The sequence below is a fragment of the Sceloporus undulatus genome, chromosome 4 (assembly GCF_019175285.1).
Source record: "Sceloporus undulatus isolate JIND9_A2432 ecotype Alabama chromosome 4, SceUnd_v1.1, whole genome shotgun sequence".
In the NCBI taxonomy this organism is placed as follows: domain Eukaryota; kingdom Metazoa; phylum Chordata; class Lepidosauria; order Squamata; family Phrynosomatidae; genus Sceloporus; species Sceloporus undulatus.
This window is the reverse complement of record NC_056525.1, coordinates 148,218,872-148,235,542: the sequence shown is the minus strand read 5'-3', so window position 1 is coordinate 148,235,542 and position 16,671 is coordinate 148,218,872. Positions and strand designations below refer to the sequence as shown.

Below are 16,671 nucleotides of genomic sequence, written 5' to 3'. Positions count from 1 at the left end.
CTGTTCTGAACAGTGGGATGGATGGGGAATGGAACGGAGACTTCCGGCAGCAATAGTGGCATTCTGGTGTGCAGTAAAATGCGTCCTTTCCCCGTTCCATTCCCTTCCTGCCCCCTTTTGTTCCGCGCCAGGCACATTCCCTAGGATCCGTGAAATGAGGTCCTTACTTTCAGCTAAGTGTGTACAAGACTGAAATGTTAAATGCCTTTTTATTTCATTCTGCATTTGGTTAAAGTGAAGTAAACTATGATTTCTCTCCATTTTAAACTGTTTTATTTGGAACATTAGTCTCTATTATAAAATGTTTTGCTGTTGTTTTAGGTTTAAAGGTTTCTTTGTTTTTTTTAAAGATAACTGTATTTTTGTTTTGTTTTTTAAATTGACTGTAAGCTACTTTGAGTGATTTTTATTCTGACAGGACATAAGAAACTTTCAATAAATAACTTATTTGAAAAATCTAACTGATAATAGTTTTTTGTGGGTTTTTTAGGCTATGAGGCCATGTTCTAGAAGAGTATATTCCTGATGTTTTGCCAGCACCTGTGGCTGGCATCTTCAGAGAATGCTGGCATGGAAAAGAGTGGGGTACATATACTGTTGATTGACAGGAGGTGATTTGCATGTTAAGCAGTGTATTGTTATGTTGTTGAATGGCAAGGCCTCAGGGTGTCTATTTACTTAATGATCCATTGTTTGCTGGGAATCCCCCTCATCCTGGGTGGTTTTAATTTGCATTTGCTGAGTCTTGATCCAGGAACATGAGAGACACTGCAGACTGGGCCAGCAAGAAAAATTAGCAGCAGCAGAACATGTGATAAACCATCTTGGCCATAAAATGCTGTTTGAAAACACTGAAATTCTGGACTATGCCAACAAATGCAAATGAGAAATCACCCAGGGTCAGGAGCCTTCCCAGCAGACAATGATCACCATTTAGCAGACACTAATCCTCTTTTGCATATCCTCCCACCCTGAGGCCCTGCCAGCAACAACAGAACAATACACAGATTAACATGGGAATCACTCCTCCTCAGCCAGGGTCACACAGTGTGTGGGTGTGGGTGTGGGTGTGGGTGTGTGTATACCCACTCTTTTCCAGGTCAGCATTCTCTGAAGATGCTAGCCACAGATGCTGGCGAAATGTCAGGAATAAATTCTTCTAGAACATGGCCACATAGTCCGAAAAACCCACAAAAAACCTATGGATGCAGGCCATGAAAGCCTTCAATTAAACATAGTTTGGCTACCAGTCCTGGAAAAACACCAATATTAAGACCCAACAAATGCAAATGAAAACCACCCAGAGTTAGGGGGATTCCCAGCAGCTTTCCCCATTTGAACAGATATCAGTGGATTGGTATTCTGGAAGACAGTAGGCTATATTTTGCGTGTGGTTTGTAAAAGGAGGCCACTCACTGAATCATACAGATGAGGTTCCAACTATCCATCTGTCTCTCTATCTTTCCCTTGCTGATAAAACTTTCATAGTAATGAGCCTTGAGCAGGAAAACATCCTGGTGAATTTCTATCCTACATCTGGGCAGAGGCTATTATTTTTGCCACAAAAATTATATATAAAGATAGTACAATGTGGTTATTTGTGATAAAAAAGAGAAGGAAAGAAAGAAGTCTGTATTAACTCACCTGCAGAAACAAAAAAGACACCCATTCATCATATAAACCCACCCACACAAGTCCCAATCATGAAAAGAGAAGTGAACAAATGTTTCCTTCTTTTACCACAACAGACAATTGCAACCATATTATGAATTATTCAATTTAATAACAAATAACGCAGAAAACTCGCACCATTTTGTGTGCAGCTGAATGGAAGCTATTGAAAAAAAACTGAATCTTCCTTGAAAGATAGTATTGAAATATCGGTGGTGGTTAGTCAATTAGAATGGTATTCTAGAAGACAAAATGAATGAATTTGTTTCAGAGTACATTATATAAACGGGGCTTGTAAAAGGAGGCAACTCATGGGGTCATACGGATGAAGTTGGAACTGTCAACCTGTCTTTCTCTCTCACACACACACCTTAATTCTTGGGTATTTAGTTACAGCTCTGGATGATATGAATGTAGTACCATTGAAATGAATGGCATCATGTAAGCATTGCTGATAAATTATTTATGGTAATAAGCCTTGGGCAGGAAAACATCCCAGTGAATTTTTATCCTACATCTAGGTAGAAATTATTTTTGCCACAAAGAAATATATAAATGTAGTACAATGTGGTTGTTCATGGAAAAAAAGAGAAGGAAAGAAAGAAGGCTGCATTATCTCACCAGCAGAAACAAAAAGTCACCCATTAATATTTCTCTCTCTCTCTCTCTCTCTCTCTCTCTCTCACACACACACACACACACACACATCCTGATCATGAAAACAGAAGTGAATACAAATGTTTCCTGTCCTTACCACAACAGACAATTGTAACCATCTTATGAATTATTCAATTTAATAACAAATAATGCAGAACACTTGCACCATTTTGTGTCCAGCTGAATGGAAGCCATTGAAGAAATGAATCTTCCTTGAAGGATAGCATTAAAATAACTCTAGGAACAGCTGTCATAGAGCTCAATATTCTGGAAATGCTCATGCTGGAACAATTATAAATGTGTGTAATCTAGCCATATTAAATATGGTTAAGAGAAGAACACAATTAGAAACAAGCTGATTTAAAATGCATTCATGTTCCTCTAGTAGAAAAGATCCATAAAGCATGAACCTGTTGAGGTTCTCCAGTTTCCACCTGTAAGTTCTTTGCAGGTTTGATACAGATTTGCCACCTCATTTCCCACCCTGCCAATACATATTTTAATGTGCATTTTTCAAATGTATGGATTGTGAGCTAGAATCCTAGCATGTTAGCAAAACAGGAACTCTCTTTTTCCAGTGTTCTGTAAGAAGATGCCCATTACCTCCTTGTGCCACCTTCATCCTTCATCTCTAATGACGCGACTTCTATGACAGAATTTCACATTGATAACTTCAGATGAGCTCTTGGCTATTGTGTGCTCATTTTGTTCAAAAAGCACACATTTTGAAAACATGCACTCACGACTAAAGTGTGCTTTTGTAAATTTTAAAATTCTGTACAGTCTTCTTTGCACAGTTTTCCTTCGCAATATGCACACATGTAATGCATCTTTTTCTTTTTTTCAAAATGCATCCCAAGCCCAAAAGCTGAACGATTGCTTCTGGTGTCTGCTTCCATACTTGAGTATGAATATACATCCGTGTGTGTGTGTGTGTGTGTGTGTGTGTGTGATTCAGGACAGTGAATTGCTATCTCTAGTTCTGTGTATGCCATGAATGTAGCCATGGCATCCTCATGGAAGATAGGCACTCCTCCTGAACTGGATATATGTAGCTGATACACCTGTTTTCCCTATGGAATTTCATGCATCTAATGCAAGGAGATTGATCTCTACCCAACACCATGGAATAAAAAAGTCATTGGAACGGAATCAAGTCCAATGACTCCTTTCTCCCAAATGTTAATTTCTGAATAAAATTGACTTGTCAGTAATGACCACTGAAGGGAATAAAACTACTCTGTCACAATGCTGAGATCTGACTATTTTTTCATACCCTATATATAATTAAAATATATATATATAATTACAGTATCATAGAGTTTGAGACCAATATTTTTCAGTTCACTGAATTTAATCTAAGTAAAGCTTTACATTGGAAATGACTTCAAACCTTAGTTGTCATTTGCATTTTGTATACATTTGGCTGTAACCACATGCAAGTACAGTATGATCAAGGAATATAACTTTTCTGAGTTAAGCTACGGAAGAGAAGAGAAATAATTCCAGTCTACTGTAATCTTTTTCAATTTTGTACCCTCTAGATTGCTGAACCCCTAGGGATAATGGGAGCTATAGCACAACACATCTGAAGGACACCAGACGGGGAAGCCTGCTCTAATGTATAGATCTGAACTCCAACCAAAGCGTAAAAAGGTATCACAAATCTTTTTTTACGATACCAAAGAGAACATTTGATCAAAGATAGCCAACTGATAATCAAATTGTTCTTCTACGGACTGTTAGTATGTATGCATAGTATATAGGTAAAAGTAAAGGTATAGGTAAAGGTATAGGTAAAGGTCCGACTATTAGGAGACGGTGCCCATCTCCATTACTAAGCTGAAGAACCAGTGTTGTTAGAGACTAATCTGTGATCATGTGGCCAGCATGATTGCACAGAATGCTGTACCTTTCCACCGGAATGGTACCTATTTATCTACTTCCACTTGCATGCTTTCACACTGCTAGGTTGGCAGAAGCTGGGACTAGTAATGGGAGCTCACCCCATCATGCAGCAACCAGGCCTTGAACTGCCAACCTGCCGATCTTGCAATCAACAGAGTCATCTTAACCACTTGAGCCACTGCAACTCCATGCATAGTATGTACTTACCTATTATTATTATTGTTATTGTTATTGTTATTGTTGTTGTTGTTGTTGTTGTTGTCATTATTATTATACTTCATTTATAAAGTGCTGTAAATTTGCACAGCACTGTACAGAATACCTACTGTTTCAGGTAAGCTAGATTTTTGTGTTTACAATATTTTAAATGACACCAGTGGAACCTCACCCAAATTTCTGGCCATGTTAGTTCTGTCTCTGAGGTGTTTGATGGCACCAGCTTACAAGAAATAAGGACTAAGGGGGCAAAAAGTGTGCAAATCTAGCAAGAAAGGAGCAGGAGGGAGTTTTAAAGGGTGAATTTTCTGACTGTGCCACTGTCTCTGAGAGCTGAAAATGATAAAATCCCAGCCCTTTCAAATGTCATCAGAAAAGCTCAACCTCACTCATCTTTCTCCACCTCCCTTTCATTTCTCCACTTCTGTGAATGTATTGGAAATGCTCTTCAGAAATGGATCTTAGTAGTTGAGATGAAGTGGATTTACAGGATATCTCACATGCAGTGTCTCAATACTGAAAACAATTGGCAACAGGGGCTGGACATGATGGTACACAGAGAATGGATAGGTTGCCTGTGCTTTTTTAGTGTCTGGGAAAGAAGACAAAAATCCTGCTGGTTCAAAGCAGCTTTGAGAATAAGCTTTCTGGGCCTCTGATTCATTATAATTGCTATTAACTGTGGTCACACTCTGAACTAGAAAGACAAGCATTTGTACACTAATACACAAAAAGATCTGAAGAGTGGCAGATTTCTCTACTACAGACACTGGCAGAAATATTGTGTCAGTTCTGGAATGAGTATTTGGTCTAGTGGCATGTGAGCTCACTTGCTCTGCCCTTGCTATGTTGATCCATTAATGGACACTAGTGCTACAAGTATGCCTAGTTTGAATCCATTTTATTTCTAACATGGTTTGCATGGTACTTTATGAGCTGCTGCTTCTGCAATTGCAGAAATGTATAATATATTTATACATTTTAATGCTTCTGTATATTTTTTAAATTATATTTTCACTGCCTTGAATCTCTATATTGGGAGAAAGGCAGGATATAAGTAAATAATAATAATAATAATAATAATAATAATAATAATAATAATACATTAGATACTGAGCCACCATGATGTAGTTTTTTTATTATTGCACTAGGACACTGGGGAATAGGATTTGATTCCCTACTCAGCCATGAAACCCACTGAGTGATCTTGGGCAAGTCACATGCTCTCAGCCTCAGGGGAAGACAATGGCAAACTTCCTCTGAACAAATCTTGCCAAGAAAATTCCACAATAGGTTTGCCTTAGGGTTGCCATAAGTCAGAAACAACTTGACGACACACCACCACCACCACAACAACAATTATATTAGACAGTACACCACACATTTCTCTATTCCCAAAGCTAATGACCAATGATGGAAGATAAGATTGTCCAGAAATAATTTCCAAGTATTCTATAATACATCAAAGCTAAAATAAATTGGGGGGATGGCTACTGGAGTGCAAAGGAATTCCTAAAGAATGTGTTTTATAAATTAGGAAAGCCTTTAACTGCATAGATCACAAAAAACTATGCAACACTCTTAAAGATATAGAAGTGCCAGTCCATCTGATAGTCCTGATGAGAAATCTGTACTTAGGACAAGAGGCTACTGTTAGAAAGGCATATACAGAAACAAAATGGTTCCCAATTGGCAAGAGGGTCAGGCAAGGGTGCATTCTATCACCCTACTTATAACTTCTTTGCAGAATATATCATATGAAGTGCATGTTTAGATGCAGAAGAAGGAGGAGTGAAGATAGGAGGAAGGAACATCAACAATCTTAGATATGTGGGTGACACCATATTTCTCACAGGAAATATAGTGAACTTGGAACAGTTACTAGGAAAGGTCGAGGGAGAAAGTATGAAGACAGACATGTTGCTGAACATAAAGAAAACAAAATAATGACCATGGAGGATCTACATACATTCAACTTAGACAATGAGGAAACTGAAATAGTTAAAGATTTCCCATACATTGAATCAAACACTGATCAGAATGGAGACGGCAGTCAAGAAATAATAAGACTAGGAATGTGAAGTGCAGTGATGAAAAACTAGACAAGATCCTAAAGAGTAAATATATATAACTGAGCATTGTTTCTATGTTCTTATGGAGTCACACTCACCTACAATCTCAGTATGTGAGAAAAGCCAGCCTGGGGTGGCAATGTCAGGGAGATGAAATAGAAGTGACAGTATGTAGCAAAATGGACTGTTTGTCCAGATATATGTAAAGTTCTTGCCCCATCACTGTTAGGAGCATTCCTCTATCTTGGCTGAGGTTAAGTAATGCTTGCATGTTTCAAAGAGAACACTTTATTAGAAGTCCCTCAGAATTAAACAAACCCCATGAAAGTCAACAGCAAGAAGGGGGATTCAAAACATAGTCAGGGCTCTTGTTTATAAAGCTGATTACAGGGTGCACAGCTTATATATTAGGGAGTGAAGGATTAAAGAAAGGTTTTTAAATGATGGCAAGAAAGGGGGGAGCCTTTAAGATCTATTTTGAGCCTTGTCCAAATGCTCTTTCAAGATCAGAGATGTTCTGAAATGAGGCAAAAACTGCTTTAAAGTGCTAATTGTCTCTCTATTTTTAAGAGATAAAAAAATACATTTGCAGTCAGCAAGCACTTGTTAGTCCTGAGGGTTTCCTGTGATGCTCTGTAGCATTTGATATAGTACACTTGCATGTACATGTTCATTCAAAAGGAAATTCCATTGAGTCAAATGGGACCTACTCTTAGGGAAGTGGGTACAGGATTGCAGCCTTAGTGCTATGATCTAAATAACCGTCAAGTGTGTATCTCAAAGAGACTCCCTTGTGAACTTCTTCCCCTCTCTGATTAGGTGATAATCCTTCTGCAGTGAGGTTAGCCTGGAGCAGGACATTCTTGGGAAGAGACTTTGTATGGCAGATAATTTTTTGTTATCTCGAAGGCTTTCATGGCCAGCATCCATAGTTTTTGTGGGGTTTTCGGCCTACGTGGTTGTGTTCTGGAAGAGTTCGGAAATGTCAGAAATGAACTCTTCCGCAACACAGCAACATAACCCGAAAAATCCACAAAAAGGATAATTTTTTTGTTTGTTCATTCACACTGGATAGAATCCAGTGTCATGTAAACATAAGTTGGCTGACACATATTGCCCATATCCTCTAAATATGATCTAAAAACTCCTACAACTTTTTGAAGAAGATTCTGATGCTACAAGGATGAACTGGGTGGGGGGAAAGCATTTCACTGATGGAACCACTTTTGTCAGTGGAGAGACTTATTTGGGTAAGACTTGTTTACAGTTTGGATCCTCCTGAATCCTTCTTAGCTGGAGGATTGTAAGCAGAGTAAACAGATCATTGGGGGTGCTAAGTATTTGGTCTCCTTTCATGGATGACAGTTATGACAGGGAACACCTGGCTTCTTGGAGGTAGTTATCTTTTGTTCTCTCTCTCTCTGATGTACTCCACACATGCGTGCGCACACAACATGTGAACCACAAAATTGCTGAATATCTGAGTTTTTGTGTTCCAGAATGGATGAAGCAGCCCTGTCTGAAACTCCAAAGAGCTGGCTGTTGGCAACTGATACAGAATGACAATACTAAGCTAGAACGCCTTTACTGGCCTCACTCATCAGGCAGTGTTTTCTTATTTTGTATTTGCCAGTTTGAAAATCTGATGGATTATTGCTTTCTAAGAACCTGGCGATTGCTTCTCCTCCCTCAAAATAAAGGAAACCATAACTGTCAAGGTCTTATGCCTCCAACAGATCTTTCCTGTCACCTTGCAGTACTTTACAAACAATGAAAGTCAGCTCATATATTCATCTGTGAGTAATCAAGCACAGAGCAGTCACGAATGAGCAATCAAGCACTCTGAACTACCTTGTAACCGTTCTTTGGGGCTGATCTCCTTGGCAAAATGCCTTACAGCAGGCTATTGTCAAAAAAGCATAGTGCAGCTGAGAGTTTTGATCTCATTTTGTCAGTGACTGCAGTGTTGGTCAGCAAGGCAGAAAGAGCATAAGAAATCTTTGCCCCTCAAAAGGGGATTTTGAATTTCAAGATTTTGCATGAGGAAAGAAAACACAACTTTGGATGCTTCTTGTTCTACTGTTTGCCTTTGGAGTCCCCAGAGGACATATGGGTTTGGCTGTCTTTATCCAATCCTGCCCCCTCTAAAACAAGACAGCTGATATGGATTTTGATACTGATAATGCCTATGGCTCTTTAACCTCAGGCTGTAGGAACCAACATTCACCACCAGCCATAAGTATCAGTCTGTTGGGTTCCCCTCCAGCATCAGACCTTCAAGGCTTGCATAGTCGCTATGGATGAAAGGCAGTGTCACACTGAAGAATGAATAACTTGCCCCTTCCAAGATATTCACAGTTCTAAGCTAGAACTCTGTCCTTATTTAATTCAATCTCTCCTTCAAGATCTTGACACATCCATTGATCAAATAGGTCTCCATTGCTTCTAACTCTACAATGGCCTTGAGAAGAAGATCAGGACAAACGTTAATGAACCACCCAGTGAGCTTTGTTTGTGAGAGTGGATTTGAACCTAGATTCTACCATTATTTATCTGGGTTCCCTATTTCATAGGGTTGTTATGAGAATAAAATGAGATAATCCCGTATATACGTTCAGCTCTTGTGAAAAAAGGGTGGAACACAAAAAGGATAAATAAATATCATGATGTCACAGTGAAGACAACTGTGTTTTGAAAGTAGGTGGAATTCCACAATTTTATTGTGGAAATGCTATTAGTACAGCAGTCAGGACACATGCACCATTCATTCTACAACCTATACCAGCTGGAAGATTCCATGCAGCCTAGCTCTATAAGAAGTTTGTTTTAGCAAACACACACACACACTCCGCAGAACCTCCTAGCAAGTCATGTAGGGTTGATTATCCGTCTGGTTTGGGATTATCCACACATGTGAAAAATGAGGCACACCTTTTTCTTAGGTAAAATTTCAGAAGCACTTTTACATTAAGAAGGAACTGCTGCTCAGAGGAGTGCACCTGCTATGTCGGTGTTTGAGCCACTGATCTGGGTGTAGCTGTTAATTGAAACAAGGAAGGCCTAGAACATTTGTCCATATAAAAATGCATGCAATAGATGGAAGTTGCTGCAGGTAGTTTTGCTGAACCTCTACATTCAAAGCATTTAAGTGATGCCAGTGGATGCTGAAGGGAAGACAGTAAAGCCAAACCTCACAAGAAGAAACTGTTGATGCTCTGATTGATCCATAGCAACTGCCCACAGGGCAAGGCTGGCTAGTATTTGCAGCACCAAAGAAAGATCCAAGTGAGCAACTTGCCTTGACAAAAGCTAGTGGTGGACAAAGGCCTCATAAATTGCTTCTCCATTCTTTTCCTCCAAAGCTCTGATTCTGCTTGAAGCTGTGAAATCTTGCAGGGCCAATCTTCCAACTCAACCCTTTCCTTTCCTTTCTGTGTTCTGTTTGGCTTTGCTGTTGGAGCAGTGTGCTAACAGTAATCATTTGATTCTTCAGGCACATCAGACCTGAAGGGAAATGTCTGAAAGGATCCTCACTAATACCTTCACTCGTACCTGTTTTCCAGTGAGGAATATAGCAGCCCCATACTTGGTCAGCTCATCCTCTTCTAATTCAAAATTTAGGCTTGGGGCAAAGCAATGGAGCAGCTCTGGATAGCTGTGCTTACAGAATCCTTTGGTTAGTTGATTTGTCATGGCCCACTAGTCCTTTCCCCACTGCACATAGGAACTGCGAATTACTAATCTAACTGTGTTGGGTCCCTTAGATTTTGAAATTAAAATCTGGTGATCCTCTTAGCTACATTTAAGCTGGACAACAGAACATTACTGCCTGATATTTGGGGAGGATATATAGAGTGCATACTCTAAATGCTTCCAGTTTGGCTGTTGCTCAGCTTGCTGACTTTCAGAAATAAAACCATCAGAGTTTTTTTTTTTTTAGCCAAGAAATTAATGCACATATGATTCAAGTGTCACAACATTATCCTTTTTTTATTGGCTCACTGTAGTTGAAAATGACTAAAGATGCTGAGGGATTCCCTGTGGGGATTCAGGATGCCAAGATAAATAGTGATGGTGGAGGTGGAAGACAGAGAGAGTTGGCAGAGTCCTTCTTTATGAAAAGTCCACCGCCAAATGGGGCCTTCAGGCAATGAGCACATGGATTATCAACAATATAACTAATTCCGACATTTTTTCTCACTGTGGCTGGCAAAGGTTTTCACTTAAGATCACTGTGGTCAAAAAGCTTCACTTCCTTGCCATGTAGCCAGGCAGAAAAAGGCTTCAGAATGGGAGTCTAATTACTTCTATCCTTTACTGACTGAAGGCTTACTAGGACCAGCAGTTGAATTTGGACTTCAGCAACATTTTCTTTCAGTGTTCCATTTACAGGCCTGTTCCTTGAGCAAACCTAAAACCTAGCCACATGATTCACCTGTAGAGCAGGTGTTGTTGCTTGATTACAAAAGCTTCTCATAGATCAAGGCCCTTTCACACTGTGTAATTATAGTGCTATTGTTCCCCTTTAATGGCCCTGGCAACATCCTATGGAATCCTGAGATTTGATCTTTATGGAGGGGCCTTTAGGATGCTCAGCGGAGATTTCCAGAGATTTTCACCAAAGTACAACCCCAGCAATCTATAGGATGCTATTGCAGCAGTTAAACTAGAGTAATTGCACTACAAATGTGTAGTGTGAAAAGCCCCACCTTAGCAAGTAGCACACTGGATACTGGTGTAAATCTGCTACCTACATGATGGCACCAGTCACTAACATAATTTGTACATCTCTAAAAGTTCTAACCAGGGTACAAGATTTGGGATCTATATGCTCAGTTTTTCATTCAATAATCCTCTAAGGAGGATCATTCATAAGATATATTGGTATAGCTAGGAATTGGGTTCAGCATGTCTGAGATGAATCAATGAAGTTGTGACTTTATTTATGTGGTAGGCAGGTGTCCAGCTTCAACACCACACATCTGGCTCACAAGTCAACCATTCCATCCTTAAGTTCACTTTTGTGAGTTTTGAATCAGTTCTATCTAGATGGGCAACTGACCTTCAGAAGTATCATCAGTGTTGACCAGTACATTGAACAAAGAGTCCGTGTGTCCTAGTCAGTGACCCTGGAAGAACTGTTAAAAAATAAGCTCATGAACACCCTCTCATTGCTGGAGGTGAAAGCTGGCTATTCATGAACCCATGGTCCCATTCACTCAGTTAACTGTCAAATGAATTACAGCAGCCTCTAATCACCTTTGGGCTTCATTATCTGTTGGTGTAACATTAAGCAAAGCTGTATATCTCTCTGCAATGGAAAGTCATTACTATTACTACCGCTATGATGTTTTGTTAGTCCATCATCATGCTGACTTTTAAAGTTGTTTATTTTGACACAGTCAGCAACTCAATAAATTGATTACATTCATCACGAGGTGAAACTGCTTTAAAAAGATGATTTTTAAAGAAATGAGAAAAGTCAGTTGTCTTTAGAAATGTAATTATTCACTAATTTCTTTTTGAAGGTAACAGTGAGTAATTTCAGCAGCTGCTTGAAGCTGTTGGGTGATGACAAAGAATCAGTTCCCAGAACACAACTGGAAAAGCACTGGTCATAGTAAGTATCTGGTAGATGCAGAGCATTATAATCTTCTGGCTCCTTATGGGTCTAGTTCTCTGAACACAGTAGGATATTTTGTGTACAGCTTCTATTCTCATTCTTTCCTTTCTTGTTTATTTATGTGTATTTGTGCAGAATTTTTGTCTCGGCTATTTTTTGTCTGACTATTAAAAACATAAAAATGTATATGTCCAGTGGCTAAAAGTTGGGGACATTATTTGGTATTCTTAAGTTGACAATGGAGTTTATCAAACGGGAGGAATTTCTCTTACATTCGAATGAAAAGAAAGTGGGGCCAAAACGCATTCACTTAAAGTCGCTAGTTTCGTGCAATTACATGAATACGCACTGCATTCGAACTAGCTCCCCATTGCCCGAAAATAGCATGCCATTGCCCAAATTTGCGTGTGGCAGTCTATCACGCAATAACGTGAAACCACATGATTGTGTTCGGACTGACTTCCAATTGCCCGAATTTGTGTTTAGTGGGTTATCATGCAATAACGTTAAATCCCATGATTGCATTCAGATTGCCATCGGATTATTCTTCCACTTCCCCTTGTCTGATAAACGCCAATGGTGTAGACTGCCTACATTGGATTCTGCAGCAATACATGACTTTAGGGCAGGGGTGGGAATACAGTAGCCCTTCAGATTTTTTAAAAAATGTTTATTTAGTTTTGCTGTAATTATATGGAAAATGTTAGATTCACATATCAATTAAGAATAGTAACAAAGGCCAGAATTTTATGGCAGTTATAAATGCATAATCTAGTGTTGCACTCTTGTGACTGTTACATATTCATGATTTCTACGTAGTCCCTAGTTTTTAGGGGATAGCTAGGCACCACTAGGAAGCAGTCATTGTGATCAATGGGATTCTGTTCCCCAGTTGCTTGGGACCTGACTGGCTGATGTTTCCACATACCCCTTGTGCAAATGATCTCTGGAATGAGGGGGATTTGCAATACGGGTCCTGTTTCTGCCTGTCACACAAGAGGCCACTTCAGAAGAGAATGGATGGAAACAGTGGCCCAGTACCAACTAAAACATCACAAAATATTGAGCAAGCTGCTGAGCTTGTTATATTTTCCCCTTAGACTGGATATTAAACAAATTGAGGAAGAGGAGCATGAAGGCATCTGAGCCTAAATTTCATCATGATTGTCAAATGGAGTATACAGTAGTAGGAGTTGCTTTTGACATGTGCATTCAAGTCAACTCCAACTTATGGCAACCATTCTATACATTTGTCTTGGTAACATTATTCAGAGGAGGTTTGTCATCACCTTCCTCTTAGGCTGAGAGAATGTGGCTTGCCCCAGTTCACTCAGTGGGTTTCTATGGTTGAGCAGGGGTTCAGACCATGGTCTCCCAGAGTCCTAGGCTAATGCTCAAACCACTATACCATCCTGGCTCCCATTGTAGGATGAGACTACAGACCTAGTTGGACTATGTTCTAGTCCAGGGGTAGGCCTTGCAGATGTGTTGGCTTATAGCTCGCATCAGTCCAACTCATCTGACCAATGGCAGGTAATAATAATAATAATAATAATAATAATAATAATATTTATTTATATACCGCTTTTCCATGTTGATCAAAGCGGTGCACAATCAAAAAAATAGAGAATACAATAATACATGTTAAAAGTACAAATGTACATACAATAAAACAAAACGAAATAATAAAAATTATCAGTTACAATTTAAAAGCCATAAAAAACCAAATTAAAGCCAGCTGAGTTGATATCAATGATGCAAGTACATGTTGAGGGGAAACCACACAATATCAAGGCACATGGGGGAAAGCTTGGTGGAAAAGAAAGGTCTTCAGTCTCTTTTTGAAGAGATCCAGGGAGGTGGTGGAGTGGAGCTCATCGGGAAGGGTGTTCCAAATTTTTGGGGCCGAGATAGAAAAGGCCCTGTGCGAGGTTGACGCATATCTCGCGGTCGGAACCCTTAACAAATTCTTCGCGGCTGACCTGAGTGTGCGGGGCAGATTGTATGGGGAGATGTGGTCCTCTAAGTAACCTGGGCCCAAGCCATTTGGTATAGTGGTTTGAGCATATTGTGGGAGATGGAGTCAGAAGCACTTAGGAGAAGGTTATCCACCTTGGTGTTATGCAGATTTCAGCTATAACTAGGGTTGTTGAAACACTAAACAAATTTATCTGCTTTCTCTCTCTCCAGATCTTAGCAAAATAGGAACACATCAAATAAACCTGTTAAATCATATTTAAATTCACTGAGGGCACTAGAAAATTTCTGAAAACCCCACATCACTGGTACTGTCTAACATGCCACTGTCTCCTAAACTGATTTCTTATATGGCTATCATTCCTACTGGAAACTTAGCATTTTTACATCATGAACATACTTTAGCCAAACCCAGAAATGTATGTTTATTGCTAATGATGGTATTCCTACAGATATTCCACCCATGGTTTCTGTGCATGGAATTAATAACTACAGATTGAATTGCTGCTTATGAAAGAGCCCTTAGCATCTATTGCAGGTTATGCCCAGCAGGGGGACCCTTTGGACTGTGACTATTAGATATCCAAGTCAAAAGATCTGGAGACCTATGTTACCTGTGAATCCTGAACGACAGTGACACACATAACCTGATGCTGTATGGTAGCTGAACTCTGAGGGTAGCTCTAGAATCGCTCCATACCAGTTTGACCATGATAATTCCACACATTCGCTCCCATGGCGGCATGGATTACTGTTACACTCGTTTATGTCAATTTCACAGTGTGACCCCGCATAGCCTGTGTTATTGAAGAGAAGAAAAGGTAGGAAACATTACAATTATCTAAAGAATATTAAAACATGAACTGTACAAAACATTATTATTATCAGCATTAAAAAGCATTAAAAGCAACGCAGTATTTCACCCAAAATAGCGCAGCAGAATGTTTCAGATGTGTGAAAGGATGAAGTAAGATAAAGTTAGGGAAAGTGCTGCCTTCACATTGTGTGTGGTTCCTTTTGTGGCCCTGAAAGCAACAGGGCGCTCCGCCCAGGCCATATTTGCACACATATTTGCATGCAGATATGGTGGTTAGACCTTTTCCATTCCACAGTTACCCTTAATTTTGGTCACAAACTGGGTAAAACAGATGCAGGAAGTGCCATGATATCTATTCTTTATTGGAAGTGCAATGCATTGGAAGTGATGTCATGTCACTTCCAATCACTGCTTTTGGGTTGTTTTCAAGTCAAAAGAAAAAAGAAAAAGAAAATCATGCTGAGTGGCTTGATGGTTTTGTGGAGGTGGAAAGACCAAACACAAATGGTTTTAAGTTTTGGACCATTTTCAGGAGAAAATTTGTCTGAAAATCAGCTTGAAACAATGGGACTCGACAGACTGCCCCAAAAGGGTGGGCTGGAGCCACCCGTTTTTGCTCCTGAGGGAGCCCGCAGCAGCCAAGCCATGTGGGTTCCTTCCATACCAAAAAGAACCCACTAAAAGTAGGGGGGTTTGGCGGGCACCGCCATCAGTGTGCCATTAGCGCACTGTGGCGCAGCAGTGCCCTGATGTACAGATGCAGCACCGTGCTTGTGTCATCATGGCAGCCCACGTACGGACTAGGGTTTGGCAGCATGCAGTTGGTGTGTGCTCCTGAACCCTAGAATTGGCACTGGCACGCCAGTTCCTGCCCATCTGTTTCAGGCCCATATTAAAATTTAGTAAAGGGTTCAAGCGCTGTGGATGCCACACCTTCTCCACCCTTGTCATATGACAGTGTCCAGAATGTGTACATTACTAGACTAGTTTTTATGGGTTGTAAGAAGAAGAAGAAGAAGAAGAAGAAGAAGAGGAGGAGGAGGAGGAGGAGGAGGAGGAGGAGGATTCTGAGGGACTAAAGTTAATAGTTCTAGTTACATCTAATTGTCATTGGGTTTGTTTGTTTATTTATTTATTTTAATGGTTGGGAATTACTATTTCATTTTTTAAAACTTAATACATTTGTAGTTGTGCTTTTAATTTGCTTGCACTTCTTCATTTTACTGACTTGCCTGGTTGGTCAAGAATCCTGGGTTCCATTTCTTTTGGCAGAGAGATAAGATAAACGGTCAGCCCTTATTCAAGCATACACGGTTTGAAAATGTTCCAAAAAAGTATAAATTTCAATGATCAAACCTTGATTTTCCACTTTTTATAAGGGACACCGTTTTGCTCTGCCATTATATTTAATGAGACTTGAGCATACACGGATTTTGTTATACACGGGGGATCTTGGAACCAAACACCAGTGTATAACAAGGGTCCACTGTAAATTCATGCTGAGATCCATCATCATCATCATCATCAATCATCACAACGTTAGAGCTCCATCATGATACTTAGAATTGATGATGACCCTACCTCACACTTACCTTTGCAATCAGAGTGTCCTGAGTGAAGTGTTTCTGAGGTACTTGAGATTTGTGGACTGGGAAATGATGCCTGCAGTATGTTCCTGGTCATGAGGTGTTCTTGAGAACAGGCAGGTAGAATGACCCTAAGGATATGAC

General features: G+C 39.8%; 1 protein-coding gene across 1 annotated transcript in view; it reads right to left on the bottom strand.

Moving 5' to 3' along the window:
* The window catches only part of CRB1 (crumbs cell polarity complex component 1), a 138,156-nt gene that overhangs the window by 59,465 nt on the left and 62,020 nt on the right, over positions 1–16,671 (bottom strand). The window contains exon 5 of the mRNA XM_042461259.1: positions 14,739–14,921. Within this exon, the coding sequence (XP_042317193.1) occupies positions 14,739–14,921 (183 nt within the window). The remainder of the gene's footprint in view (positions 1–14,738; positions 14,922–16,671) is intronic.